The 24606-nt window shown below is 63.3% G+C and overlaps 1 protein-coding gene across 1 annotated transcript in view; it reads right to left on the reverse strand.

Moving 5' to 3' along the window:
- Window positions 1-612: 612 nt before the first annotated feature.
- LOC101939929 (maestro heat-like repeat-containing protein family member 2A) overlaps window positions 613-24606 on the reverse strand; it is a 24923-nt gene continuing 929 nt past the window's right edge. Inside the window, exons 2-20 of the mRNA XM_065579187.1 lie at window positions 24373-24452; window positions 23727-23841; window positions 23480-23575; window positions 22611-22715; window positions 22140-22263; window positions 21178-21299; window positions 20568-20720; window positions 19350-19504; window positions 18522-18666; window positions 17661-17857; window positions 16669-16803; window positions 15802-15916; window positions 14557-14715; window positions 7089-7271; window positions 6708-6863; window positions 4645-4782; window positions 4192-4294; window positions 3736-3801; window positions 613-3070 (exon numbers count right to left, since the gene is read on the reverse strand). Coding sequence (XP_065435259.1) covers window positions 2832-3070; window positions 3736-3801; window positions 4192-4294; window positions 4645-4782; window positions 6708-6863; window positions 7089-7271; window positions 14557-14715; window positions 15802-15916; window positions 16669-16803; window positions 17661-17857; window positions 18522-18666; window positions 19350-19504; window positions 20568-20720; window positions 21178-21299; window positions 22140-22263; window positions 22611-22715; window positions 23480-23575; window positions 23727-23841; window positions 24373-24452 — 2586 coding nt within the window. The 3' untranslated portion in view covers window positions 613-2831. The remainder of the gene's footprint in view (window positions 3071-3735; window positions 3802-4191; window positions 4295-4644; window positions 4783-6707; window positions 6864-7088; window positions 7272-14556; window positions 14716-15801; window positions 15917-16668; window positions 16804-17660; window positions 17858-18521; window positions 18667-19349; window positions 19505-20567; window positions 20721-21177; window positions 21300-22139; window positions 22264-22610; window positions 22716-23479; window positions 23576-23726; window positions 23842-24372; window positions 24453-24606) is intronic.

A 24606-nucleotide genomic window follows, 5' to 3' on the forward strand; every position in this document is an offset into this window, starting at 1 on the left:
TGGCACAGCCTGTTCCCTCCCACCCCCGCAGCAGGGTAACTGCATGTAGCTTTATTTTTAACCAGACTTTTCTGTAGCCTTGGATGGTAGACTGGGGCTCAGGGCACGTCTTGGAGTGCATATATTATCAGTCTGCAGGAAGGTCCTTCCCAGTCCCACTCAATGACCGGACACCTCCCAGACACCTGCAATAAACTCCCGCAGGGCTGCCGCCGCAGTGGTTGGCTGAACCAATGATTGTGCCGGAAACACACTGTAAGGGGAAAGCACTGTCTGCCAAAGCTTTGAACCTGAGCAGAGCCCAGTCTCACGTGGGGAGTGACTACTCACATCCCTACAGCTTCGCTCCATGATCCAGCTGCAATATTCAGGTGTGGTTCCTTTTCCAAGCTGCCTCCTCCGCTGCACTGAACGGTCTATGATATCTGGACTGTTGAACAGCTGTGGCTCCTTAATTCTCTAGCCTGGGGTACCTTTTATACTGCTGTGCTGTCAGAACAGCTGTTCCTGTTTACATCTCCCCTGTTTCTTATTTACATCCCCCCATCACGTAATTCACCAGAACACTAATGTTCAGTAGATTATGGGTTTTCAAATGATACCTCACAAGGCTTACTTTGCACAACATTTATTACAGTCTTGTAAAAGTAGTGACCATAATAGTACAGACCATCACACAGTCCTGTGAGCCCATTAGAGAGGCATCATACAATGGCTTTTTAGCTTATTGTTTTGAAAGTTAAAGGTCACCAAGGCCCTGTTGTTGGGGCAAACCAAGGCCAGACTCTCGTGTACTCTTGGAAGTTTAATGTCTCTGCAGAAGAATAACATGCAAAGACCACCGCAGGCTGGGACCTAGAATACAAGGTCTCCCAGGAAGTGACTGCCTAGGAAGGAGTACTGAGGAAAGGGATCTGGGAGTCATAGTGGATCACAAGCTAAATATGAGTCAACTGTGTAACAAAATCGCAAAAAAATCAAACCGTTCTGGGATGTATTAGCAGGAGTGTTGTAAGCAAGACAGGAGAAGTAATTCTTCGCTCTACTCGGCGCTGATACGGCCTCAGCTGGAGTATTGTGTCCAGTTCTGGGCACCACATTTTGGGAAAGATGTGGACAAATTGGAGAAAGTCCAGAGGAGAGCAACAAAAATGATTAAAGTGCTAGTGTGACAGTCAGCAGCGACCCCGCCCCCCCCTTAACAGCTAGCAGCCGTTATGGCAGCCAGCGGCCATTAGGGGGAAGCAGACACCTCAAGTACACAGTAGCCTGAACTGTTCAACTGTCTTCCCTTTCAAGGCCTTGAGGTAGTTGGAGCTGGTCCCAAACTGGTTTTCACTGACCAAATAGCAGAAGTACAGGGTCTGTTAACCACCACCAATCAAATGTTAACACAACCAGGGCCTGTGTTTAAGTGTATAAAAAATCTTTAGCTTTTGTATAAGTTAAAGTTTTTGTACCAAGGTGCAAAGCTCTCCTTTCCTCTGCAGAAAAAAGCAACCTTTTCCTTATCCCTGTCTGGCTGTTACTGGCTCTCAGCTAGGTGGACCCGACATTTCGGTAACACTAGAAAACATGACCTATGAGGGAAGATTGAAAAATTGGGTTGTTTAGTCTGGAAAAGAGAAGACTGAGGGGGGACATGATAACAGTTTTCAAGTACATAAAAATTGTTACAAGGAGGAGGGAGAAAAATTGTTCTTGTTAAATTTTGAGGATAGGACAAGCAATGGGCTTAAATTGCAGCCAGGGAAGTTTAGGTTGGACACTAGGGAAAACTTCCTGTCTTGGTAGTTAAGCACAGGAACAAATTGCCACGGTTGGTGGTGGAATCTCGACACTGGAGGTTTTTAAGAGCAGGTTGCACAAACACCTGTCAGGGATGGTCTAGAATAATACTAAGTCCTGTCTTGAGTGCAGGGGACTGGACTAGATGATCTCTCGAGGTCCCTTCCAGTCCTACCCTTCTTTAGCCGGAAGGAGCAGGCTGCTGCTCTCGCTGTGAGCCAGCCACAGGGACAGATGCGCACGGAGAGCCAGGGTTACATGCAGCACCTAACACTAGCCTTTTCCAGGTCAAAATGTCCCCTAGGCCCTAAGGGCCGTGAAGCTCGCGTCTCTCTCCATCACAGCAGAGCAAGGCAGTGCTGGTGGCCTCTGCTAACCTCTGGTAGCCTGATAGGGTGGGAGTAGGCTGGGAGATGGTGTGGGAGAGGGGAGGCTGAGAGAGTCTCTTTACAGGGGTTTGGGGTTTAAAAGAACAGCCTCAAAGGAGCTTTTATCAGGTCAAATAAGCAAACCCTGGAGCCTGGAAGTAGGAAAGAATCCCCCTATGGAATTCCATGGCGCTCCCCCACGCAACAGCACTGTCCTACCCGGAGCAGCATTTCAGAGGCCATGGCAGGAGCTGGACTTCACCCAGGGGAGCAGGGAAAGGTAAAGGAGGGAGAAACTCTCTAGATAAAAAGCCTGGGCCAAATCACAACCTCCTCTCCTGGCACAGGCCGGCCTGCGACTCCCCTGGCCAATAGCACCACCCAGCCGCCATCTCACCCCATGGGCATTCAATTGTGCCGGGGGATATTCCCCATCGTTCCCATATTTATGGCCCCTGCGCCTTCAGCAGCCCAGTCTGTGAGCTGCCCACGCTCCCAGCTCCTGCTGACTCGGGGCTGGGACTCAGACATAGCAAAGCCCAGACCACGGCTGGAAAGGCACAGAATTTATACACATATATACACATCAATGTCCAGAGCCCCTTGAGTGAGGGGAACGTGGCTCCAAAGGCCCCGATCCTCTGCTCTGACAGCAGCACCCATCTCCTTCCGACATCAGCTGCTGGAGACGCTCTCTGACTCTGCAGTGTCGAGGGGCCCTGCCGGGGGTCTCCGCTTCCCCTTCCTCCTGAAGAGCTTCCCCACAAAAAGCAGCCTCCCTTGGCCTCTGGGGGCCGTGTGGCTGGGACCTGGCTCCTGCAGGGCGACCCGCTGCTTCTGGCTGATGGTGCTGACGGCTTCTGCCGCAGCAATCTCGACAGCAGTGCTGGGGTCACCATGCAGCGCTCGGAGAGCTAGGGGGAGGAAGAGAAACCCCTTTGGGATGAGATACCTGCACCATGCAGCAACACAGATCCCTGGGGCAAGGACCACACTGACCATGGGCTGAGCCCCCAGCACGCGGACCAGGCACTGATAGCACCAGGTGCATTTCCCTCAGTCCTGGGTCTGTTTGTGTGTGCATTGGCAGCGCCTGCCCAGCTCACTGGCGTCGCTTGCTGAGGCTGGACACACTGTCCCACTGGGAGTGGGGGTTTGGCCCCCACTGCCCAGCCCGTGTGCTTCCAGCCACGCTCACCTGCCAGCTGCCCCATGACCCAAGGCCATTGTTCCCCATTCACTCTGCTGCAAGTGGCCCTCGGCATCAGCAGTTCTCGTGGCGTTTGCCCCCTCTGCTCTGTCCCAGCTGGATGGGCCCTGGTGGGTGGCTCCTTGGGCTGGAACTTTCTTTCTTTTCTTTTCATGGAGATATCCCATCTCCTAGAACTGGAAGGGACCTTGAAAGGTCATCGAGTCCAGCCCCCTGCCTTCACTAGCAGGACCAAGGACTGATTTTGCCCCAGATCCCTAAGTGGCCCCCCAAGGATTGAACTCACAACCCTGGGTTTAGCAGGCTAGTGCTCAAACCACTGAGCTATCCCTCCCCCCATGCTGGCTGGGGGTGGCCTGGGGAACTTACAGCACAGAAGCGTTCCCAGATCCAGCTGCTGGACATGCTGGGCCTCCATGTTCTCTGCAAGGATCCCTGGAGACACAGAGGAGCATGTTGTCCCAGGGCACTGCAAGGCAGGGTGGGTTCCTGACACCTTGCACCCAGGCCCTAGGCTTTGGTCCAGGGGCTCACGAGAATGGCTGTTCTCATGAGACTGTCTGGACCAGAACCATAACATGGCACCTCCTGGGGCTGGAGACAGCCTGGGCCCAAGCCACAGGGGCCGATTCAGAGCCAGGGGTTCAAATCAGACCCTCCCACGGCATTCAAAAGGGGTCAGATGAATGGCTCTGTCTTGGGCCCGTCTCCCGGCTTTCCCTGGAGTCACACCACCACCCTCGTGGGGCTGGCTCCGGAGGGGCAGGGTCACTCCACCCTGTTCCCTGTCGCCATCGGGGTGCTGATCACTGGGCACCGTCTCACCTGCCAGCTTGGCTGCTGCCAGTCTGATCCCCTCCCAGTGGCTGTGGAGGTGCAGGCTGGTCTCAGTGACGAGACTCTCCAGCAGCGCAGGGTCCTTCTGGGCCTAGGAGGGACCAGCGACAGAGATGGCATGAGTTCCTCCTGACCTAGAGACGTCACCACCCGCTCACCATAGCCTGATCCTGGGAGTGAGGGGGAGAGGCAGGGGCTGGGGAAATCAGACCAAACCCCGCCTGGGGCTGGGGAGGCTAAATCCTAAACGACAGAGCGGTAGAGCCCTGAGCTCCCATGACACAGGGATGTGCCCAGAGCCTGCCTCTCGGAGCTGCTCCTGGGGCCCTTAGCAAGGGCATGAGCAGGAGGGAGGAAGGGGTCAGCCTGGGCCCCCATGGGCTACCCCGCTCTGGGGTCTAAAGCAGTCACAGAGAATGGCCCAGCCTCAGCAGCTCTCACCAGCTGTTTGCAGACGTGTCCCATCAAGTGTCTGTGCCTCTCCCCGGAGGCGCCTGTCAGGAGCCCACTGTCAAAGGCTCCCTCGAGCCCCGTGAGGCCTAGGAACGGGGCGCACGCCTGGAAGGCAGTGTAGCAGGCCTGGAAACAGAGAGGGGGTGAATCAGGGCCCCATCCACAGGGACAGAGCTCTCCACTGCCCAGCCGATTCCAGACAGTGGGTGTGGGGACCCTGCTGGGACGGGGATCGGGTACACAAGGGGGGTCCGCTACACAGTGACCCCTGCACAACCCCCTTGGGAGGGGGTCACTCACCCCACCCTAGCATGGACGGGGCTAAGGAGCTGCCCTGGGCTGGAGAGGCCCAGCCCCTACACTGGCACATCATGGGTGGAGTAACTGGACTCCCGCATGTGCACTCCCATGTAGCCTAAAGGGGGTGACCCACCATGGACAGACTTGTGACACCCCTCCAATGGGATACACCCAGGTGCCCCCAAAGCCCCATCCAGCCCCCCTCAATGCACCCTCAGTTCTGCTCCCAATGACCCCCAGCTCACGGGGGTTCCTCTGAGGGGAGCACTTGGCCCAGGATCGCCCATCACTTTTCAGCCTCCCTCCTTGGCAAAACAGTGCGAGCAGGTTGAGATGGGGCCTTCTCCCTGTCTGCGCCCGCGTCTCAGGATCAGGCCCGGCAAGGGGGCTCTGTCCCTATCAGTGACTCTGCGCCGGCGTCTCAGGATCAGACCCGGCGGGGGGCTCTGTCCCTGTCTGCGCCCGCGTCTCAGGATCAGGCCCTGCGGGGGGCTCTGTCCCTGTCTGCGCCCGCGTCTCAGGATCAGGCCCGGCGGGGGGCTCTGTCCTTGTCGGTGACTCTGCACCCGCTGTGACGTTATTGATATACTCTGGGACCATATAGATCATTGTTGCAACCAAGGTCCTGTAGTGGCACCTAGATCTTGTATAAAGGGGGTCAAATGGGGTGTCTAAGACAAGGTTATGGTTTGCTGGCTATGATTATATTGTCTATATGTGTGTATCAATTTTGTAGTTGAAGTTATGAATATTGGCTCTGTACTGTCTGTATTTCAAACTTATGCTATGCTGCTGGGTGACATCCCAGACAACATGGTGTTAGCTCTGCCTAGCCTGCTTGATGGCCCATTAAGGACCATCAGCTATACAATGGACCCATTGAGAGAAGGCAGATACGCCTTGTAACTCAGCAAAGTATGCAGGGACTGGCCCATGTGACTCCAGACTCCATTTTGCTGTAATTTTCCACAGTAAGAACAAAGAGGTGTTCTTACACCTGGAAAAGACTATATAAGGCTGATGCCTCATCTCCATCTTGTCTTCAATCCTGCTTCAAACGTCTGGAGGAACTTTGCTACAAGCTGAAGCTTTGAACAAAGGACTGAGGACCCATCCCAGCTGGGGATGTTCCAGAGACTTGATTTGAACCTGCAGTTTATTCCATCGCTGCTGCAAGCCTGAACCAAGAACTTTGCCATTACTGTATGTAATTGATTCCATTTAACCAATTTCAATTCTCATCTCTATCTTTTTCCTTTTATGAATAAACCTTTAGATTTTGGATTCTAAAGGATTGGCAACAGCGTGATTTGTGGGTAAGATCTGATTTGTATATTGACCTGGGTCTGGGGCTTGGTCCTTTGGGATCGGGAGAACCTTTTTCTTTTACTGGGGTATTGGTTTTCATAACCATTTGTCCCCATAACGAGTGGCACTGGTGGTAATACTGGGAAACTGGAATGTCTAAGGAGATTGCTTGTGAGACTTGCGGTTAGCCAGTGGGGTGAGACCGAAGTCCTCAGTCTAGCTGGTTTGGTTTGCCTTAGAGGTGGAAAAACCCCAGCCTTGGGCTGTAACTGCCCTGTTTGAACAATTTGTCCTGAGTTGGCACTCTCAGTTGGGTCCCGCCAGAACCGCATTGTCACACCCGCGTCTCAGGATCAGGCCCAGCGGGGGGGCTCTGTCCCTGTGGGTGACTCTGCGCCCGCGTCTCAGGATCAGGCCCGGCGGGGGCTCTCCCTGCATCTCACCGTGGCTGCCTCGGGGCTCGGGTCCCGCATATGGAGCATCAGAGCGGCCCAGCTGCTCCTCACTTCCCCTGCGAAGAGCTGCCGGTGCTTCTGCTGGGCCGAGCCGGCCAGGGCCCCGAACAGGCCAAATGCTGCCGCGCGCACGGCGCTGTCCTCCTGCCGCAGGGAGCAGAGGGCAGGGTCAGTGGCACGCCCGAGAGCGGCTGGGCAATGGCAGCCCCAGGGGAGGGGCAGCGAGCGCCCACTGCTCCCAGGTCCTGTGCCTGGAGAGCTGGAGCTGGCCGGGGGAACCGGGCAATGGGGGTGTCCCTGCGACCCAGTTCCGAGCCCCTGCTCTGGGGGTGCAGGGGAGAGCTCTGTCCGTGCCCCGGGGTGACTCACGTGTGGGAAGTGAGCCCGGGCCTGCGCGGCCATGGGCTGGGAGAGGCGGCCCACGTCGCTCTCGCTCAACTGCCCCAGCGTCTTGGTCAGGGCCCGCATGCTCTCGCCCACGACCTGGGGGCTGCTGGGCTCAGCCAGGGGGCGGCGCAGGGTGTCCAGCAGGAGCTGCCTGTGCGTCTTCACCTGATGGGACCCAACTATCAGACACGCCAGTGCCCCCCGGGGCCGGGTGAGTGGGGGGCAGAATGTGATGGGAAGGGGGCAGCTGGAGGACCAGGTGAGTGGGGGGGCTGTGCGGTGGGGAGGGGCCGGCTGGGGGGGCTGGGTGAGTTGGGGGGGTGCAGTCAGGAGGGGTCGGCTGGGGGGCCGGGTGAGTGGAGGGTGATATGTGATGGGGAGGGGCAAGCTGGGGGGGCCGGGTGAGTTGGGGGTGCAGTCGGGAGGGGTCGGCTGGAGGGGCCGGGTGAGTGGGGGGGTGATATGCAATGGGGAGGGGCCGGCTGGGGGGCCGGGTGAGTGAAGGGTGATATGTGATGGGGAGGGGCCAGCTGGGGGGGCCGGGTGAGTTGGGGGTGCAGTCGGGAGGGGTCGGCTGGGGGGGCCGGGTGAGTGGGGGGGTGATATGCAATGGGGAGGGGCCGGCTGGGGGGGCCGGGTGAGTGGAGTGTGATATGTGATGGGGAGGGGCCAGCTGGGGGGGCCGGGTGAGTTGGGGGTGCAGTCGGGAGGGGTCGGCTGGGGGGGCCGGGTGAGTGGGGGGGTGATATGCAATGGGGAGGGGCCGGCTGGGGGGCCGGGTGAGTGAAGGGTGATATGTGATGGGGAGGGGCTGGGTGAGTTGGGGGACTGGGTGAGTTGGGGGGGGTGCAGTCAGGAGGGGTCGGCTGGGGGTCCAGGTGAATGAAGGGTGATATGTGATGGGGAGGGCGCGGCTGGGGGGGCTGGGTGAGTTGGGGGGAGTGTAGTCGGGAGGGGTCGGCTGGGGGGCCGAGTGAGTGAAGGGTGATATGTAATGGGGAGGGGCCGGCTGGAGGGGCTGGGTGAGTTGGGGGGAGTGCAGTCGGGAGGGGTTGGCTGGGGGGCCGGGTGAGTGCGGGGTGATATGTTAAGGGGGGGGTCGGCTGGGGGGACGGGTGAGTGAAGGGTGATATGTAATGGGGAGGGGCCGGCTGGGGGGGCTGGGTGAGTTGGGGGGGGTGCAGTCGGGAGGGGTCGACTGGGGGTCCGGGTGAGTGAAAGGTGATATGCAATGGGGAGGGCCCGGCTGGGGGGCCGGGTGAGTGAAGGGTGATATGTAATGGGGAGGGGCCAGCTGGGGGGGCTAGGTGAGTTGGGGGTGAAGTCGGGAGGGGCTGGCTGGGGGTCCGGGTGAGTGAAGGGTGATACGTGATGGGGAGGGTCTGGCTGGGGGGGCTGGGTGAGTTGGGGGGGTGAAGTCGGGAGGGGTCGACTGGGGGGCTGGGTGAATAGAGGGTGATATGTGATGGGGAGGGCTCGGCTGGGGGGCCGGGTGAGTGGAGGGTGATATGTGATGGGGAGGGGCCGGCTGGGGGGGCCGGGTGAGTTGGAGGGTGCAGTCGGGGAGAGGCTGGGTGAGTGGAGTGTGATATGTGATGGGGAGGGGCCGGCTGGGGGGGCCGGGTGAGTTGGGGGTACAGTCTGGAGGGGCCGGCTGGGGGGGCTGGGTGAGTGGAGTGTGATATGTGATGGGGAGGGGTCGGCTGGGGGGGCCGGGTGAGTGGAGGGTGATATGTGATGGGGAGGGGCCGGCTGGGGGGGCCGGGTGAGTTGGGGGGTACAGTCTGGAGGGGCCGGCTGGGGGGGCTGGGTGAGTGGAGTGTGATATGTGATGGGGAGGGGCCGGCTGGGTGAGTTGGGGGGTGCAGTCAGGGAGAGGCTGGGTGAGTGGAGTGTGATATGTGATGGGGTGGGGTCGGCTGGGGGGGCCGGGTGAGTGGAGTGTGATATGTGATGGGGAGGGGCCGGCTGGGGGGGCTGGGTGAGTTGGGGGGTGCAGTCGGGGAGAGGCTGGGTGAGTGGAGTGTGATATGTGATGGGGAGGGGCCGGCTGGGGGGGCTGGGTGAGTTGGGGGGTGCAGTCGGGAGGGGCTGGGTGAGTGGAGGGTGATATGTGATGGGGAGGGGCCGGCTGGGGGGGCCGGGTGAGTTGGGGGTACAGTCTGGAGGGGCCGGCTGGGGGGGCCGGGTGAGTGGAGTGTGATATGTGATGGGAAGGGGCCGGCTGGGGGGGGCTGGGTGAGTTGGGGGGTGCAGTCGGGAGGGGCTGGGTGAGTGGAGGGTGATATGTGATGGGGTGGGGTCGGCTGGGGGGGCCGGGTGAGTGGAGTGTGATATGTGATGGGGAGGGGCCGGCTGGGGGGGCTGGGTGAGTTGGGGGGTGCAGTCGGGGAGAGGCTGGGTGAGTGGAGGGTGATATGTGATGGGGTGGGGTCGGCTGGGGGGGCCGGGTGAGTGGAGTGTGATATGTGATGGGGAGGGGCCGGCTGGGGGGGCTGGGTGAGTTGTGGGGTGCAGTCGGGGAGAGGCTGGGTGAGTGGAGTGTGATATGTGATGGGGTGGGGTTGGCTGGGGGGGCTGGGTGAGTTGGGGGGTGCAGTCGGGAGGGGCTGGGTGAGTGGAGGGTGATATGTGATGGGGTGGGGTCGGCTGGGGGGGCCGGGTGAGTGGAGTGTGATATGTGATGGGGAGGGGTCGGCTGGGGGGGCTGGGTGAGTTGTGGGTGCAGTCGGGAGGGGCTGGGTGAGTGGAGTGTGATATGTGATGGGGAGGGGCCGGCTGGGGGGGCTGGGTGAGTTGGGGGGTGCAGTCGGGGAGAGGCTGGGTGAGTGGAGGGTGATATGTGATGGGGTGGGGTTGGCTGGGGGGGCCGGGTGAGTGGAGTGTGATATGTGATGGGGAAGGGCCAGCTGGGGGGGCTGGGTGAGTTGGGGGGTGCAGTCGGGAGGGGCTGGGTGAGTGGAGTGTGATATGTGATGGGGAGGGTCCGGCTGGGGGGGCCGGGTGAGTTGGGGGTACAGTCTGGAGGGGCCGGCTGGGGGGGCTGGGTGAGTTGGGGGGTGCAGTTGGGGAGAGGCTGGGTGAGTGGAGTGTGATATGTGATGGGGAGGGGCCGGCTGGGGGGGCCGGGTGAGTGGAGTGTGATATGTGATGGGGAGGGGCCGGCTGGGGGGGCCGGGTGAGTTGGGGGTACAGTCTGGAGGGGCCGGCTGGGGGGGCTGGGTGAGTTGGGGGGTGCAGTTGGGGAGAGGCTGGGTGAGTGGAGGGTGATATGTGATGGGGAGGGGCCGGCTGGGGGGGCTGGGTGAGTTGGGGGGTGCAGTCGGGGAGAGGCTGGGTGAGTGGAGTGTGATATGTGATGGGGAGGGGCCGGCTGGGGGGGCTGGGTGAGTTGGGGGGTGCAGTCGGGGAGAGGCTGGGTGAGTGGAGTGTGATATGTGATGGGGAGGGCTCGGCTGGGGGGCCGGGTGAGTGGAGTGTGATATGTGATGGGGAGGGGCCGGCTGGGGGGGCCGGGTGAGTGGAGTGTGATATGTGATGGGGAGGGGCCGGCTGGGGGGGCCGGGTGAGTGGAGTGTGATATGTGATGGGGAGGGGCCGGCTGGGTGAGTTGGAGGGTGCAGTCGGGGAGAGGCTGGGTGAGTGGAGTGTGATATGTGATGGGGAGGGGCTGGCTGGGTGAGTTGGAGGGTGCAGTCGGGGAGGGGCTGGGTGAGTGGAGTGTGATATGTGATGGGGAGGGGCCGGCTGGGGGGGCTGGGTGAGTTGGAGGGTGCAGTCAGGGAGAGGCTGGGTGAGTGGAGTGTGATATGTGATGGGGAGGGGCTGGCTGGGTGAGTTGGGGGGTGCAGTCGGGGAGAGGCTGGGTGAGTGGAGTGTGATATGTGATGGGGAGGGGCCGGCTGGGGGGGCTGGGTGAGTTGGGGGGTGCAGTCGGGGAGAGGCTGGGTGAGTGGAGTGTGATATGTGATGGGGAGGGCTCGGCTGGGGGGCCGGGTGAGTGGAGTGTGATATGTGATGGGGAGGGGCCGGCTGGGGGGGCCGGGTGAGTGGAGTGTGATATGTGATGGGGAGGGGCCGGCTGGGGGGGCCGGGTGAGTGGAGTGTGATATGTGATGGGGAGGGGCCGGCTGGGGGGGCTGGGTGAGTTGGGGGGTGCAGTCGGGGAGAGGCTGGGTGAGTGGAGTGTGATATGTGATGGGGAGGGCTCGGCTGGGGGGCCGGGTGAGTGGAGTGTGATATGTGATGGGGAGGGGCCGGCTGGGGGGGCCGGGTGAGTGGAGTGTGATATGTGATGGGGAGGGTCCGGCTGGGGGGGCTGGGGGAGTTGGGGGTGAAGTCGGGAGGGGTCGGCTGGGGGGGCCGGGTGAGTGGAGTGTGATATGTGATGGGGAGGGGCCGGCTGGGGGGGCTGGGTGAGTTGGGGGGTGCAGTCGGGGAGAGGCTGGGTGAGTGGAGTGTGATATGTGATGGGGAGGGGCCGGCTGGGGGGGCTGGGTGAGTTGGGGGGTGCAGTCGGGGAGGGGCTGGGTGAGTGGAGTGTGATATGTGATGGGGAGGGGCCGGCTGGGGGGGCTGGGTGAGTTGGGGGGTGCAGTCGGGAGGGGCTGGGTGAGTGGAGGGTGATATGTGATGGGGAGGGGCCGGCTGGGGGGGCTGGGTGAGTTGGGGGGTGCAGTCGGGGAGAGGCTGGGTGAGTGGAGTGTGATATGTGATGGGGAGGGGCCGGCTGGGGGGGCTGGGTGAGTTGGGGGGTGCAGTCGGGAGGGGCTGGGTGAGTGGAGTGTGATATGTGATGGGGAGGGGCCGGCTGGGGGGGCTGGGTGAGTTGGGGGGTGCAGTCGGGGAGAGGCTGGGTGAGTGGAGTGTGATATGTGATGGGGAGGGGCCGGCTGGGGGGGCTGGGTGAGTTGGGGGGTGCAGTCGGGAGGGGCTGGGTGAGTGGAGGGTGATATGTGATGGGGAGGGGCCGGCTGGGGGGGCTGGGTGAGTTGGAGGGTGCAGTCGGGGAGAGGCTGGGTGAGTGGAGTGTGATATGTGATGGGGTGGGGTCGGCTGGGGGGGCCGGGTGAGTGGAGTGTGATATGTGATGGGGAGGGGCCGGCTGGGGGGGCTGGGTGAGTTGGGGGGTGCAGTCGGGGAGAGGCTGGGTGAGTGGAGTGTGATATGTGATGGGGTGGGGTCGGCTGGGGGGGCCGGGTGAGTGGAGGGTGATATGTGATGGGGAGGGGCCGGCTGGGTGAGTTGGGGGGTGCAGTCGGGAGGGGCTGGGTGAGTGGAGGGTGATATGTGATGGGGAGGGGCCGGCTGGGTGAGTTGGGGGGTGCAGTCGGGAGGGGCCGGGTGAATGGAGGGTGATATGTGATGGGGAGGGCTCGGCTGGGGGGCCGGGTGAGTGGAGTGTGATATGTGATGGGGTGGGGTCGGCTCGGGGGGCCGGGTGAGTGGAGTGTGATATGTGATGGGGAGGGGCCGGCTGGGGGGGGCTGGTGTGAGTTGGAGGGGTGCAGTCGGGGAGAGGCTGGGTGAGTGGAGGGTGATATGTGATGGGGTGGGGTCGGCTGGGGGGGGCCGGGGTGAGTGGAGTGTGATATGTGATGGGGAGGGGCCGGCTGGGGGGGCTGGGTGAGTTGGGGGGTGCAGTCGGGGAGAGGCTGGGTGAGTGGAGGGTGATATGTGATGGGGTGGGGTCGGCTGGGGGGGGGCGGGTGAGTGGAGTGTGATATGTGATGGGGAGGGGCCGGCTGGGTGAGTTGTGGGGTGCAGTCGGGAGAGGCTGGGTGAGTGGAGTGTGATATGTGATGGGGAGGGGCCGGCTGGGGGGGCTGGGTGAGTTGGAGGGTGCAGTCGGGGAGAGGCTGGTGTGAGTGGAGTGTGATATGTGATGGGGTGGGGTCGGCTGGGGGGGCCGGGTGAGTGGAGTGTGATATGTGATGGGGTGGGGTCGGCTGGGGGGGGGCGGGTGAGTGGAGTGTGATATGTGATGGGGAGGGGCCGGCTGGGTGAGTTGGGGGGTGCAGTCGGGGAGAGGCTGGGTGAGTGGAGGGTGATATGTGATGGGGAGGGGCCGGCTGGGGGGGCTGGGTGAGTTGGGGGGTGCAGTCGGGAGGGGCTGGGTGAGTGGAGGGTGATATGTGATGGGGAGGGCCGGCCGGCTGGGGGGGCTGGGTGAGTTGGGGGGTGCAGTCGGGGAGAGGCTGGGTGAGTGGAGGGTGATATGTGATGGGGAGGGGCCGGCTGGGGGGGGCTGGGTGAGTTGGGGGGTGCAGTCGGGAGGGGCTGGGTGAGTGGAGGGGTGATATGTACCGAGGAGGGGCCGGCTGGGGGGGCTGGGTGAGTTGGGGGGTGCAGTCGGGAGGGGCTGGGTGAGTGGAGGGTGATATGTGATGGGGAGGGGGCCGGCTGGGGGGGCTGGGTGAGTTGGAGGGTGCAGTCGGGAGGGGCTGGGTGAGTGGAGTGTGATATGTGATGGGGAGGGGTCGGCTGGGGGGGCTGGGTGAGTTGGAGGGTGCAGTCGGGAGGGGCCGGGTGAGTGGAGTGTGATATGTGATGGGGTGGGGTCGGCTGGGGGGGCCGGGTGAGTGGAGGGTGATATGTGATGGGGTGGGGACAGCTGGGGGGGCTGGGTGAGTTGGGGGGTGCAGTCGGGAGGGGCTGGGTGAGTGGAGGGTGATATGTAACGAAGAGGGGTCGGCTGGGGGGCCGGGTGAGTGGAGTGTGATATGTGATGGGGAGGGTCCGGCTGGGGGGGCCGGGTGAGTGGAGGGTGATATGTGATGGGGTGGGGGACAGCTGGGGGGGCTGGGTGAGTTGGGGGGTGCAGTCGGGAGGGGCTGGGTGAGTGGAGGGTGATATGTAACGAAGAGGGGTCGCGGCTGGGGGGCCGGGTGAGTGGAGTGTGATATGTGATGGGGAGGGGCCGGCTGGGGGGGCCGGGTGAGTGGAGTGTGATATGTGATGGGGAGGGGCCGGCTGGGGGGGGCCGGGTGAGTGGAGGGTGATATGTGATGGGGAGGGGCCGGCTGGGTGAGTTGGGGGGTGCAGTCGGGAGGGGCTGGGTGAGTGGAGGGTGATATGTGATGGGGGTGGGGGTCGGCTGGGGGGGCTGGGTGAGTTGGGGGGTGCAGTCGGGAGGGGCTGGGTGAGTGGAGTGTGATATGTGATGGGGAGGGGCCGGCTGGGGGGGCTGGCTGAGTTGGGGGGTGCAGTCGGGAGGGGCTGGGTGAGTGGAGGGTGATATGTAACGAAGAGGGGCCGGCTGGGGGTCCTCCTGCTTCCGTCTCTGCCCCAGGTGCAGGGGAGGTGGCACCAGCCACACTGGGGGACCCCCCAGACCTGCCTCGAGTGCTAGAGCCCAGGGGAGGGGGGTTGCTGGTAAACCAAAAGTGCAGCCCCTGGACTCGCTCCCTCCCCCGGCCGCACTGCCCCCCTTGCCCCCGCCCAGCCCCACTGCCCTCTGCCACCTTGTGCGCAGCCCCTGGGCCATGTTCCCCAGCCCGCGCGCCGCCAGCCGGCGGATGCTGTCGCTCTCATCGCTGGCCCCTGCCACCAGGTGCTCCAGGACGGGTCTCAGCAGCTTCCTCTGCTGCAGCCCGGGGTGACCCAGGAGCTGAGGGACAAGGGAGCAGGTCACGGCCAGGGCCGGAGTCACTCGTCGGGCAGTTCGGGGGCAGAGCCCAGCCCCAGCTCCCTCAGGCTCCGGGCTGGGGGTTCAGCTCTGCCAGGCACCGCAGGGCCTCTCAACGCTCTCATGGGGTGGGTGACTCCCCCGGGCTCAGTGCACTGCATGCAGGGGGTGCTTGGGTCTCGCTGTCCCCTTAGCGGCTGGGGAAACTGAGGCAGCGAGCGGGGAAGTGACTCACTGAGGGGCCAGTGGCAGAGTGGGCACAGGACCCAGCCCTCCAGTCTGTCCCAGCCTGGCTGGAGAGGAGATGGGCATGGCTGGGCTGGCTCTGCTGGGAGTTTCTCCAGAGCCTGCTGGACAGGGCCAGACCTGCCTCTGCTGCTGCCCGGGGTCTGCCAAGGCCTGGCCTGCTGGGAGGGGCGGAGTGCACTGAATGGGCCAGTCCCAGGGCTGGGATCCTCCTTTCCCACAGTCCGTTTGGGCCCATGGCCAATGCCGGCCTGTGACCTCAGGGTGCTGTCTGGCTGCTCATCCGCCCAGTGAGGAGGAGGGCGAGCCAGGCAGCCTGGACTGGAGGGCGAGCTAATTGGGGCTGGACTCTGATCTCCCCCAAGGGGTGTCAAGCGGGGGTGGAGCAGGGAAGGGAGAGCAGGGCCTGCCCTGGTGTCGGTTCTGATTCCCAGCACAATGAACAGGGCTTCTTCCAGCCGGAAGGAAGCAAAGGTGCAGCAAAGGACCCTTGGGTGCAAGGGGGCGGGGCCTAGAGCGGGGTTGCTCAGCTTCTGCCCAGCCTCCCAAAATCCTGTCCCCCATGTGAAGGGCAGCGGGGCCCTGCTCCCCTGAGAGGAGGGGCAGAATGTGCCCTCAGTGCGCCACTGTTGGCCAGGAAAACGAGGGGTGCAGCAGAACTGCTGGGGGTGATGGCTCTCAGGGGGTTCTATGTAAAATGGAGGGGAGAACAGAGCCCCTGGGCCCATCCCACTGCCTGCCCAGCTGCCCTCCCCCCCCGTGCCCACTCCATCACCTGCCCAGGTAGTGCCCTGGGGAGCGCCCGTCTGGGGCCCGTCTCACCTCGGCGTAGAAGGCCGTGCCGGTGACTCTCCAGTCCTCACATGGGGAGCTCAGGGATGGGGACAGGTGCTGCAGGATCCTATCCAGCGGTGCGTCGCCCACCTGCCCCAGAGCCCTGGGGAGGCAAGGACAGTGTGCAGAGCAGTGGGGATGAGTCTGGGCAGTGTCTGGCCTGGCAGAGCTAAGCAAGAGGCTCTGAGCACCCCGGGTGGGTGAGTGGGCCCAAACCAGCTCCTCCGCCCAAGGGCCCCAGAGGCCCTGTAGAGGAGGCAGAAAGGTTTGGAATATTTTTCTGCAAAGGATGCGTGACTCAGTTTCCCCTCTCACTCTGGCTTGCTACCCACTGGTGTGAAGGGGTTCCCTTCCCCTCTGGACTGGGGAGCAGCAAGAGTTGGGTAAACAGCCCGCAGACTGCAGCCTGTCCGGGCTGGTAGGAATGAACTCGCAGGAAAAGTCCCCGTCAGAAAGACACTGCCTGGGAGATGCAGTGGAGGCCTGGCAGCCAAAGGGAGCAGTGATCACAGGGGGACGGTGCTGGGAGATGGGGGGCTGCCACGCGGCAGACTGGGGTCTGAGAGCTCTACTAGCCAGGCAGGGACAGACGGAGTCCAGGAGTCTTGGCACCAGAGAGGGAGGTGCTGGCCAGCACAGACCCCTGGAGGAGCTCTGCTTTGCCATGCAGTCCTGTATCTCCGGCCACTAGTCACTGGCCTGCGCTCAGAAAGTGGAGGCCCAGGGTCTAGCGCACCGCTGGGGACTCTGCAGAGACAGCGGAAGGGCTGGAGGCTCAGCCTGCCCTGTGGATCTGTGACAGTCACCCAGTCCAGGCTGTACCTCTGCCCCACATCGCCCCCCCCCACTCCTCACCTCGCCAGCAGGGAGACACCCTCGGGGAAGCTGCGGGGATCCTCCAGGAGGCGCCAGCCTCGCTCCTTGTCCAGGGTCCTGGCCACGTCCTGCAGGCCCTTGGCGAGCACGGCTCTGAGTGCCGCCACTGTCAGGCTGGGGAGACAGCAGGCCTGCTCTGGTGAACGGGGCTGCGGGATCCAGCTAATGCCTGGCCCTCCGCAGCCCTGTGCCCCCCATGTGTCACTAACCCCCATGGACAGAGGGGGAAACTGAGGCCCAGAGAGGGGCTGGGACTTGGCCAGGGATGCCTAGAGAATGAGGCAGGACTGAGATCAGAACCCAGCTGCCTGAATCCCAGGGCCCAGCCCCACTAAGGGGCACAGCTGAAGCGGGGGAGGGGGAGCAGAGCAGAGATGGGGGTGGGCAGAGGCCAGAGGGATCCTGTCAGCGGCAGACCGTGGGGCTGGCAGCACCAGATCCTTCCTGGGCACTGACTGCAGGACGGGACAGATGGGGGCCTGGGGGGTGTCCTTCCCCCTGGGTGTTTCCTCTGAGGGGTGGCTGGTGGGGAATGGGAAGGGGTGTCCTTGTTCTCGGGCATTACCTATGACGGATGGTGGGTGCCAGGTGGGGGGCTGGGGTGGGGGTGGCCTTGTCCTTGGGCATTGCTGGTGAGGGGTGAGGGGCTGGGGTCGGTTTGCGATGCCTTGCCCCAGACGCTACCAGTGGAATGTGGGAGCAGGGTGCCCTTTCCCCAGACTCTACCTGAGGGGCTGGGGTGCCCTTGCCCCAGACGTTACCTATGGGAGATGGGGGTGGGGTGCCCTTGCCCCAGACGTTACCTATGGGAGATGGGAGTGGGGTGCCCTTGCCCCAGACGTTACCTATGGGAGATGGGAGTGGGCTGCCCTTGCCCCAGACGTTACCTATGGGAGATGGGAGTGGGCTGCCCTTGCCCCAGACGTTACCTATGGGAGATGGGGGTGGGGTGCCCTTGCCCCAGACGTTACCTGCGGGGGGTGGAGGGTGGCAGTGCAGCTCCCTTTGGGCTGGCCAGGGGTCTCCCGGCCCTGGAGGGCAATGGCGTGTCGCTGTCCGGGGTGCAGCTGAGCTGGTACAGGAGGGCATAGCAGAGCTCAGGGAGCAGCGAGCCCAGCGCATCCCCGACCGCTGTCCCCATCACCACCTCACCGATGGCACAGACCACCTGTGGGATGGGCCCACACGGCGTTAACAGGAGCTACGACCCCCGCAGCGCCGCACCCCTGGCTGACATGGCCCATGGGCCCTTCTCTGCCCCAGAAGGGTCTGCGGAGAGTGGAGGGGGCAGAGCCTGCCCCAAAGGGGTCTGTGCCTTATGCCAGTCCAGGGCCCTCTTCCTTCCATGAAATCTGCCCTGGAAGGACCTAGCAGCTCCCAGCCCAGCCAGCAATGGATCCAGCAGCCCATGAACTGTGTCATAGAATCATAGAATATCAGGGTTGGAAGGGACCTCAGGAGGTATCTAGTCCAACCCCCTGCTCAAAGCAGGACCAATTCCCAACTAAATCATCCCAGCCAGGGCTCTGTCAAGCCGGGACTTAAAAACCTCCAAGGAAGGAGATTCCACCACCTCCCTTGGGAACCCATTCTAGTGCTTCACCACCCTCCTAGTGAAATAGTGTTTCCTAATATCCAACCTGGACCTCCCCCACTGCAACTTGAGACCATTGCTCCTTGTTCTGTCATCTGCCACCATTGAGAACAGCCGAGCTCCATCCTCTCTGGAACCCCCCTTCAGGTAGTTGTCCCACAGCCCCATGCTGGTGGAGGGTGGGGGGCTGGTTGCCCCCTCCCCGTAGCTGCCACACCCACAGCCCCCCTGCACTCACCGAGAGGGGATTGGCAACTGCTACCTCCTGGGTCTCAGCCCCTTGCTCTGCTGCTGGCCCGCTGGGGATCCGGTCTAGCAAATCCTTTAGGATGTCCTGGAAGAAATCCTCGGCAGCCAGAGCTGCCCAGAGCTCCTTGCTGTCCCTAGAGCATAGCAGACCCAGAGACATCCATCAGTGGGAGCCCCTGTTCCTGGCCCAGCTGCCACCTCGCTGCGGCTGGGGCCCTTTTCGTGGGCAGCGCCCACCCTAAGGCCCTGGGGTGAAAGGTGTGGGCAGCTCAAAGAGGAGGTTAGAGATCAGTCTCTGGCCTTACTGCCCCTCTAATGCTCCCTCGGGAGTGAGGGCCTGGCCCTGGGGATTCTCAGCTGCAAAAGGACTTCTGAGTCCCAGGCCAGAGCGGGTCAGACCTCTCCTTCTGCAGGCTGGGCTTCCAGACAAAGGATGGGGACTCCCCAGGCAGTCCCGCACCCCCGATGGCTGGGGGAGCTTGGGGGTCTGAACTTGGAGTGCAGGGGGCCGTGCGTGTGGAGCAGGAAGTGAGGCTGACTCAGCAGGACCCCAGAAGTGTTGGGCCAAATCTGGGCACACACCTGGCTTGTGTTTAGGACCAGCCCGCACCTGTTCCCCCCGCCCTTGCCCCAGAGATCAGGGGGTGCGTGTGGTAAACCTCGCTAGGAAAGAGCCGAGGAGTCCTGCCCAAGCTGTGGCATCACATCAGCCCTTGGACCAGAATGTGGGGCAAAGGGCACCTCCTGGGTTGCTCCCAAGAACATGTGGCTCACCCCACCGCTAGGAGACCTGTGCTGGGCCCGGCGCTGCACTCACTTATCCAACGGCAGGGGGCGCTGGAGGAGGTAGGTGACCACAGCCTCCTGGTGGTGCTGAGCCAGCAGTGAGACTGCCTGGGTCAGGAGCCCTCGCGGCTCAGGGTCCTCCAGGCAGCGCAGGTAGGTGCTGGTGATGCTCAGGATGGCCTGGACCTGGCCGCGACAGAGAGGTTACCTGACCCACTCCTCAGGATTGCCAGCAGGGGAGGAGCCTCCCCACCACATATCTCCCTCCATTCACCCGGCCCCCCAGACGGCCCCTCCCCACCACATATCTCCCTCCACTCACCCAGCCCCCCAGCCGGCCCCTTCCCACCACATATCTCCCTCCACTCACCCAGCCCCCCAGCCGGCCCCTTCCCACCACATATCTCCCTCCACTCACCCAGCCCCCCAGCCGGCCCCTTCCCACCACATATCTCCCTCCACTCACCCAGCCCCCCCAGCCGACCCCTCCCCATCACATATCTCCCTCCACTCACCCGGCCCCTGCCCATCACATATCTCCCTCCACTCACCCAGCCCCCAAGCCGGCCCCTGCCCACCACATATCTCTCTCCACTCACCCGGCCCCGCAGCCGACCCCTCCCCATCACATATCTCCCTCCACTCATCCAGCCCCCAAGCCGGCCCCTGCCCATCACATATCATCCTCCACTCACCCAGCCCCTGCCCATCACATATCATCCTCCACTCACCCGGCCCCTGCCCATCACATATCATCCTCCACTCACCCAGCCCCCCAGCCGGCCCCTTCCCATCACATATCATCCTCCACTCACCCAGCCCCCAGCCGGCCCCTGCCCATCACATATCTCCCTCCATTCACCCAGCCCCCCAGCCGGCCCCTGCCCACCACATATCTCCCTCCACTCACCCGGCCCCCCATCCAACCCCTCCCCACCACATATCTCCCTCCATTCACCCAGCCCCCCAGCCGGCCCCTCCCCACCACATATCTCCCTCCATTCACCCAGCCCCCCAGCCGGCCCCTCCCCATCACATATCATCCTCCACTCACCCGGCCCCCCAGCCGACCCCTCCCCACCACATATCTCCCTCCCCTCACCCAGCCCCCCTCACCACCACCCCCGTGCTTGGGGGAAGGGGCTGCTGCCTCCCTGCAGCTCTCAATCAGAGCCCCTGGCAGACAGTCTCAGGGAGTCCCGCTGCCCACAAACCCAGCCCCGAACACCCACGGCCAGCCCAGCTTTACTGTGTCCGTCAGGTCACTGGCGCGGTCTGTCAGGAGCGTGTGAAACCACAGGACACTGGCCTGGTCACAGGCCTGGCTCACGGCCCCCAGGCTCTCCAGCAGGGTCTGGGTGAAGGGCAGGATCTCCGCCTTGGGCAGGGCCCTGCTGACAAGCTGCAGAGAAGGGCACAGCCACGGCCTGGCGTCAGCCCAACTCCTCAACCAGGCAGGGCCCCAGGGAGAGTTTGGCCATGCGCAGGGAACGGGGCTGGCCCTGGTTGTGCTCCCCTGCAGGCTCCTGGCCCCTCTGGGGAGAATCCCTGCCCCAGAGATCCAGCCAGAGCCCGCTGGGAGGGGCGTGGGAAGTCTGCGCAGTGCTGGGGCATCCCGCATCCAGGTAGTGGAGTTCCTGGTTCTTCTGCCCCTTGCTGTTGCCCATGGGAGATCCACACTGTCACCCAGCACACCCCTGTGGCCCTATGAACCCCCTCCTGATTACTGACAAGGAGCCTCCCAGTTGCCAGCTCATTGCCCCTGCCCCTGAGGCCTCCCCCAAGCAGTTCAGTCCAGTAGCCCCCTCCCCAGGTGGCCCAGCCCGGTAGCTGCCTGTCCCAGCTCTTGGAGTCCTTACTTTGGCCAGTTTGATAGACGCGTCCCACACCTCCTCGGGATCTGCACTCTGCAGCTCCTGACACACGCGTCTCAGCGCCCACGCCTTGTCTCGGCCCCTCAGGGTCCAGGGCTGCTTGGCAACTGCAGGGATCAGCCAGGGGAAGATGCTTAGCCTGGCCTGTGGGCCTGAGCCGCTGCCCCTTGGGTGCCATTACTAGTGCACTCGGAGCTGCTGAGACTGAGGGCCCGGCACACGCTTACTGGCCCTCTATTCACCTCAAAGCATCTGCAATGCCGTACCCTGACTGGGCCCTCTAGTCACCCCAGGACACCCCGGGCCAGGCCCCACACCACCCCTGGGCCATGCCCTCTATTCGCCCCACAGAACCCCTGGGCCAGGCCCCATGCCACCTCTGGGCCATGCCCTCTATTCGCCCCACAGAACCCCTGGGCCAGGCCCCATGCCACCTCTGGGCCATGCCCTTTATTCGCCCCACAGCACCCCTGGGCCAGGCCCCATGCCACCTCTGGGCCATGCCCTTTATTCGCCCCACAGCACCCCTGGGCCAGGCCCCATGCCACCTCTGGGCCATGCCCTCTATTCACCCCACAGCACTCCTGGGTCAGGCCCCATGCCACCCCTGGGCCATGCCCTTTATTCACCCCACAGCACCCCTGGGCCAGGCCCCATGCTACCTCTGGGCCATGCCCTCTATTCACCCCAGGACACTCCTGGGCCAGGCCCCACACCACCCCGGGCCATGCCCTCTATTCACCCCAGGACACCCCTGGGCCAGGCCCCATGCCACCTCTGGGTCATGCCCGCTAGTCACCCCAGGACACCCCTGGGTCATGCCCTCTATTTGCCTCATGGCACCCCTGGGCCATGCCCTCTATTTGCCCCAGGACACCCGCTGCATTGTGTTCCGACCAGGCCCCGTATTCGCCCCAGGGTACCCGCTGCCCCTGAGGCCTCCGCACCTTGTATGTCTAGCAGGCACCCAATGGCGTCCCCTGCGCCCTGGCGGATGCTGCCCAGTGAGTCACAGGTGTAGGGGCCCAGCGTCCCAGCCAGAGTGCTGAACTGGCCAGGAGGGATCTGTGTCTGATTGGGAAAAGAAAGAGAACAACAAATGGGCTTGGCCTGGGTGCAACCAGCCCCTTGCCTCGCCTTGGCCCAGGATCTGGTCCATACTAGGCAGCGACCTCACTCTGCCAACAGCTGCCTGCTCCCAGGACCAGCCCTTTCCCCGCAGGGACTGAGTGTGCCCACAGCCAGGGTACTGAGGGGCTGCCCCCGGGCCACTCTCTGCTGTGCCGGGGCTGCTGGGGCCCAGGGATCCCGTTCTGCCCTTTCCCATATGGGACCCGCGGGGACGCCCTGGGGCAGAGGCAGAGTGCCTGAGCCTGCTGCAGGCGGGCACTGGGCCAGGCAGGTGGGGCAGTACTCACGGTGATGGTGACCGTCTGGAGATATGCCTTCAGCAGGTGGGTGCTGACCCGCATGGCGCGGGCACGCTCCCACACCTGCTCTGACACCAGCCATCTCTGCAGGAGCTGTGGGCAGAGCAGGGCAATGAGCAAGCCCCCCACCAATTGCACCTGGGGGAGGAAGGGTCCAGTGGGGGGGGGGGAATGGAACCCGGAGAGGCCTCCGCATGGTACCTCCTGGGCCATGCCCAGAGCCGTGCTCGGCTCCCAGCCCCCTGAAGAGGGAGGGGCTGGGTGAACTGCCTGTGGCTCCTCTCCCCTCACGGTACGGAGACCAGGGAAGTGGGGGCAGTCCAACGCCCCTTCCCTCTGGGGGGCAGCGCTCCAGGGAGTGTTTCTGCTCAGACAAGGAGGTTTTTCTGTGGGGCCCTTCCCCCCTCTAGCTTCTGTCTGAAATGAGCCCCACTTTGGGCAAAGGCTGAGCCGGACCCTCCCAGGCCCCAGGGTACACGTGGCCCAGCAATGTTGGGCCAAGGCCTCAGGCCAGACCCATCCCTGGAGTGACTCCTGATTGCAGGGGGCTCTGACAGGCCTCCTGACGGGAAATCACCCCTCCTTCCGGGGGATGCCTGAGCCCTGAAACACTGGACTGGACCCCCCCACACACACTTTCCTGGAGTCTGGGACTTCGCTCTCCCCTAGTGCATCTCCACAGACCCACAACCCCACTCCTCACCCCTGCTCCCCACATCACAGGGCTCATACCCAGGCAGGCTCTGACCCTGGGGTGGGCAGGAGGCTGGGAGGTGGGTCTTGTCCCTGAGGTGACAGGGGCCGTCGAGGAGTCTGGACAGATGGACAGGAGACCTCCCTGCCCAGCTCCCACTCACCCGGAAGGTTCTCTGGAGTCGCTCTGGCGTCTCCTCCTCCTCCAGCAATATCTGCATCAGCCCCTCCAGGGTGGCCATGGTGCTGGCATAAAGAGTCTGCAATGCAAAGGGAGGAGTGAGGCCCTCATGGGGCTGGCAAGAGGCAGAGAGGGCCGGTACTAGGCCCAGCCCTGCAGGGAGTGATGCCTAGGCACCATGACCCTGTGGGGTACCCGGTCAGCGGCAGGGAGGATGGGCTGTCACATACCTGGCTGGGCCCCACATCCTCAGTGAACCCCTGGGGAGGCAGGGAGAAGACACTATCAAGACACTGCTCCATCAACTCCTGATTCTTCTCGCAGCTCAGTGGCTGCTTCACTTTACTGGCAGGAGAGAGCATGGCGGGAGGCGTTAGAGGCTGGGCATTCCCCCGCCGGTGGGCACGGAGAGACACACAGACCTCTCCAGGCCAACACCCCTACCCCCTGCTTCCTTCCCTGCCTTCCTCCTCCTCCTGGGGCTCTCCCGGGGCCCCCATCCCTGCCCCCCTCTCCCCAGGGCTCTCCCCTTGCTCTCTGGGGTGTGCAGGGCTTGCTCTGCCAGCCGCAGGGGCTCTGTGCCCAGCAGGGCTCTCCTGCGGAGATCAGGAACAATCTGCAGTGGTCTGAGTCCCAGTGAGCTCGAAGCACCACCAGGGCTGAGCTCTGGGGGCCATGACACCCTGGGAACTGACCCCTGGCTCTAGGAAGGCTGGGCAGCTCTCCCCACACTAGTGCCACCATGGGGGTCACCCTCCTGCCTCATACACTGCCCTGCACAGCCCACGTCAGGGCTTGCCCACGCTGGTTTCTGTGCGTAAGGATGGCCAAAGTGCCAGCTGGCATGGAGGGGGCCAGGGGCAGAGCTATACCCACCTCAGGTGCCCGATGGCCACCATTGCCTCCTGGCGAACTGGGGAGAGCAGGGAGCTCCGTGGCTCGGCCTTAATGATCTCCTGAAGTACACACAGAGAGACCAAGAACATGGGGGGAGGCCATGGTATCCCTGGGGGCAACAATGGGACCTCCCACCCACCTCCGGGGGACTGACATAACGCCCAGAAATGCCGGGGGTGGGGAAGCTGATGGAACCTCCCAGTGCCCATGGGG

Source organism: Chrysemys picta, unplaced genomic scaffold (genome assembly GCF_011386835.1).
Source record: "Chrysemys picta bellii isolate R12L10 unplaced genomic scaffold, ASM1138683v2 scaf138, whole genome shotgun sequence".
NCBI lineage: Eukaryota > Metazoa > Chordata > Testudines > Emydidae > Chrysemys > Chrysemys picta.